The sequence below is a fragment of the Microtus pennsylvanicus genome, chromosome 12 (assembly GCF_037038515.1).
Source record: "Microtus pennsylvanicus isolate mMicPen1 chromosome 12, mMicPen1.hap1, whole genome shotgun sequence".
Taxonomy (NCBI): domain Eukaryota; kingdom Metazoa; phylum Chordata; class Mammalia; order Rodentia; family Cricetidae; genus Microtus; species Microtus pennsylvanicus.
In genome coordinates, this window is record NC_134590.1 from 12,181,780 (window position 1) to 12,186,525 (window position 4,746).

At 46.5% G+C, this 4,746-nt stretch overlaps 1 protein-coding gene across 1 annotated transcript; it reads right to left on the reverse strand.

The window, feature by feature from the left end:
* Positions 1–1,538: 1,538 nt before the first annotated feature.
* Positions 1,539–4,252, reverse strand: LOC142832976 (oogenesin-2-like). Its single transcript, XM_075943870.1, has 3 exons — positions 3,966–4,252; positions 3,245–3,536; positions 1,539–2,051 (listed from the first exon to the last, which is right to left on the reverse strand). The coding sequence occupies exons 1-3, from the start codon at positions 4,250–4,252 to the stop codon at positions 1,539–1,541; spliced, it is 1,092 nt and encodes a 363-aa protein (XP_075799985.1).
* Positions 4,253–4,746: the final 494 nt, after the last annotated feature.

Below are 4,746 nucleotides of genomic sequence, written 5' to 3' on the forward strand. Positions count from 1 at the left end.
AGTTCGAGACCAGCCTGGTCTACAAGAGCTAGTTCCAGGACAGGCTCCAAAACCAGAGAAACCCTGTCTCGAAAAACCAAAAAATAAAAAAATAAAGTGTGCTGCATATGAAGACGGAGAGTCCCATGTAAGAGCCTGGCAGGAAGAACCTGCTTACAGTGCCATTGTCCCCTCTGCAGATGCATGGGCTCAGAAAAACATGAGACAATCATTGAACAGGTCGAGTATGAATTCTCCTTCCCAAGAATGTGTTGGTCTGTCAGGACTGACTGTTTATATAGGTAAAATACATAAACTATTCGACAAGATAAAGCCTTGTGGCCAGTGTTCATCTTCTTGTGATATTCAGCACAAGGAAGATAACAACCACGTAAAAACCATGTTTTCCAGCAAGGGATAATTTTAAGATTATGTCTCAAATGGAACTGTCATGGCAACACCTTTTTATCATGTTTTTCTTACACAGAGTGTACTTGACACAAACCTTTACAATTAATTGCTTTATGGAAGTCAGGCAACCTTACTGACGAATATTTCGTAATGCATAAACATTTTAATAAACACATAAATGAAATATAAGTGTGTTACAAAATTTCTTGTTTATCTGATTAGCCCCACAAATAGGGCGATAATTAGGAACTCAGTAAATTGTAAAAGAAAATGTACATCACAATTGAATAGTGCGAATACAGTTCTCTGATGTAGTAAGGGCTTCAGGACAGTAGAGGAACTTTGGAACACATCCTGCACACTTAAAAACCACTGGCCACCTAGTTTTTTGTGCCCTGAAGCACTCAGGCTGGATGTGGTGGTTCATATTGGTAATCTCAGCAATTAGGAGGTGGAGGCAGAACAAGAGGACTAAGAGGTCAAGGCCAGGAGCTGGAGAGATGGGTCAGCACTGTAGAGCCCTGGCTTCTCTTCCAGCAGACCAAATTTGGCTCCTAGCAACCACGCCAGGTAACTGGTTTAGGGTTCCTCTGCCTCTGGCATTTGCATGTACGTCCTTACCACATAAACATAACTGAAACAATGTAAAGTAAGCTCATAGGAGGGTTTTTTTGTTTTTTGTTGTTTTTTTTTTTTTTTTTGGTTTTTTGAGACAGGGTTTCTCTGTGGCTTTGGAGCCTGTCCTGGAACTAGCTCTTGTAGACCAGGCTGGTCTCGAACTCAGAGATCCGCTTGCCTCTGCCTCCCCAGTGCTGGGATTAAAGGCGTGCGCCACCACCGCCCGGCTTCATAGGAGTTTAAAAGCAGCAAGTTAAATACAAATATTTTTTAAGTGACAGAAAAAATAAATTTTCTTCAAATGGGTTAAACTCCTCCCATTTGGTCTGCATGGCTCTCCCTACTGCCACTGGACATGCACACAGTGCCTCCTACGCTGCTATCCCGGATTAAAAAACTCTAGAAATCCCCAAACCTCTGCTATGGAAGGTGTGGGTGTCTGCATTGCTCACTTTAGTTAACTGCTCTGCACAAAGACCTTTATGTAGCCACCCTGAGAATTCAAGGACCAAAAGCAAATTTCCCGCTATTTACTGCAAGCAAGAACAAAGTCTGGTCTCCTGGTCATACACACAGCGTTGAGAACAAAAATCACAGAGATATGTGGCAAAGCTTATCCTCTTGGGCTGCCTTATGGCCCTAAGCGTGTCCATGAGCTGAGAACAAAGTTGAGAAAATGCGTCTATGGAGATGTTTTCCCACTCGTCGTAGCACTCCTGAGGGGCAGGGTACTGCTCCATGGTCAGCTTGCTCATGTTGGCTGTGTGGTGGAAAAGTTCACGCAAGAGATTCATGGAGAATTCATTACTATAGAAATTGACCTTGGTGAGCTGGGAGCATTGGCTGAGGGCAGGTAGGAGTTCACGGAACTGAGAGTCCTTTATCTTACACCCCTGCAATTCCAGAGTCTCAAGACTGTCTGCTCCCATCTCTAGGAGAACACTGAGAGGCACAATAGACACATTGCGCAGTAGGGGTCCACTCAAGTCCAGATGTTTTAGTTGATGAAGGCATGGACACAACGCAAAGTCTTTCAAGTGTGACTGTAAATCAGGACAGTGAGTGACAGAGAAGGTTTCCAAGGGAGTCTTCAGGTTCCTAGGCAGAGACCAATGGTTAGTTCTGATAAATGATACTCAAGAGCACATGTAGTGATTTTACACAACAGAAGGGACATTTATCCCAATGTCACATTGATGGAAGGAAACTTCTATGGTGCTGCCTGTTAGGTTCTGCTCACTCAAGTCACACCCACAGCTGTCACCAGCACTGTGGGATGGGTCAGGGCACAGCTATGCAACTCCTTTCCTCACTGACCCTCAGAATCCCATGCAGGTTAATATACCCTAGGGTACATAAGGTAAGGACCAACCCATGAAAGACCTGAGCATTTCAGGTGGTTTCACTGCCCTCTAAGTTTTCCCCCACCCCTGGGGAATACACAGTCTCCACCCCTGACACTGACCCCAAATCTCACTGTCAGCCATTTCCCATCAGTGCAGTCCCTACTTGTTCAAAGCATTTCCTGCATGGGATATGAGAGGCATGGTGGTGGCTGCCTACGGTCTGAGCACAGACCACCTGGGGAAAGATGCAGGGATTCTGCTCCTCCACTCTTGGTTCCCTTCTTTCTCTGTGCACTTCCCATTAGCTAACCCAGGATTCTAAGGGGGAAAGTACAACATTCTCACTGAACCTGACCCTCACAACTGCTTTTGTGACATACTATGCACACATATCCTACCCCAAATCAGGCCTCTGCTTCCTGCGTGGTCTTGAGAGACCTTGATTCAATGACACAGGAACATGACCATGCTTAGATGTTCCAACGCCTCCTTCACTATTCTCAAAGGCCCGGCAGATACCAGGCCCACTACTCTTTGACATAAAATGTAAAGTTGGTCTGGTAGCAGGAACAGCTCTCTATCCATCCTTACCTGAGCAAGAGTTTCACGTGCTCACTGAAGAAACAAAAGCCACGCAGATAAAGATGCTGGAGACCGCTGAGTCCGGAAAACTGAGAAGCCAACTTTTGTACAAACTTCTTCTCATCTAAGCGTGGTAGACCGAGAATCCCAAATCTGTTCTCTTGTCTACACACTAGATAAAGTGTGTGAAGGTTTCTCATCTTCGGGAAGTAGGTAGAAAATTGTGCCAGAGTGCACCAACTCCAATCTATGCTGAGCTCCAACACCTTGATGTGTTTTGGCTTGAAAACACTCAGGACCTTCCTGACATTATCTAGGGACAGCAACACAATCTTTACATTCTCACAGCAGAGCTGGAGAGAGTCTTTTCTCTGCCGGGCCCACTGTAGGAAGTACATTCCTTCTTCCTCCAGTTCGGACCTGAAGTTGAGGTCAACTCTCATCTTCATTTGTGGCCTCATCTCATGTGTAGGAGGGGGCTGCCCTGCCTGCTTCACACTCACAGTCTCTACTGAGCAGACCCCATCCTCTGTTCCAGTCTGGATGGTTTTGAAGTCACAGGGCAACCTCTGAAAATCGAGGACTCGAAGTTCCCCCCTCCTGTGAGTAGAACAAGTCAAGTGTTATGACAAGAGAAGACCGGACAGACATTCAGCTCCCGTCTGGATTTGGAAGTGTTTGCTTTTTTTCCCCAGTACTCAGTGTCCAACAAAAAGTCCTCATGGTCCCAGGCAATGGCTCTTTCTGAGCTGCATCCACAGCTCTGTCTCACCTCCCTCCACTCAGTTTCTCTAGACCCGGTACTACTAGTGCCTGTGGAGACAGGGACAGGCTCCTTCCACTGCACCCACTTCTTCTCTATTCCTCCCCACACCCAACTGCACTTCTCCATCAGAACTCAACACCAGTCAAGGCTCCTGTGGTCTTCCAAGCTGATGCTAACAAAGGCCTAATCTACCTCCGACCCCATTCTCTCAACCCCTGACATCTTTCCATGTACCCCAGAATCTTTCACTCGACCCTACTTACGTGGGGCAAACCTGCTGAGTCAGCAGGACATCCAGGCCATCCAGCACAGCATGAAAAATCTCTGAGTCGAAGGTGTTCATCATGCCCTTCACACGGAGGTAGGGGAAAGGCCAGGCTACCACCATTGCCTTCACCATCCCAGTGCATCTGCTATTGAAGGCCTCCTTGAACAGTGCTGGGAAGAGCATGTTGGGTAGCTTCTCCAGAGCAGTGATGGCCAAGGCCTCATTTCTCAGCAGAGCCTGCCTTGACAGCTCCTCCAATGTGGGTGGGGTCCTGATGCTCATTCTGTTAGAACCTGGGAAACATTCCAAGAAAGACAACCAGGAAATGTTAACTCATTCAAATACTATCAATATCCAGGAATTGATATTGGAGAACACCTGAACACACACACACTCACACACACCCTCGCACGCACACAAACACAGCACGGCAAAACTTGTCTCAAAAATTAAAAATATTAGCCGGGCGGTGGTGGCGCACGCCTTTAATCCCAGCACTCGGGAGGCAGAGGCAGGCGGATCTCTGTGAGTTCGAGACCAGCCTGGTCTACAGAGCTAGTTCCAGGACAGGCTCCAAAGCCACAGAGAAACCCTGTCTCGAAAAAACCAAAAAAAAAAATATTAAAAATATTACAGATGAAAAAGAAGAAAAATTGCATTTAAGACCAAGGCAAAGCTGTGTTTGGAGTCAAAACCAGTCTCCAGTCTCCTCATCTAGACAGAAATTCAAAGTCCCTGTGCCATCTGTGTCTCATGTTGAGAGTGGCTGGGCTGCA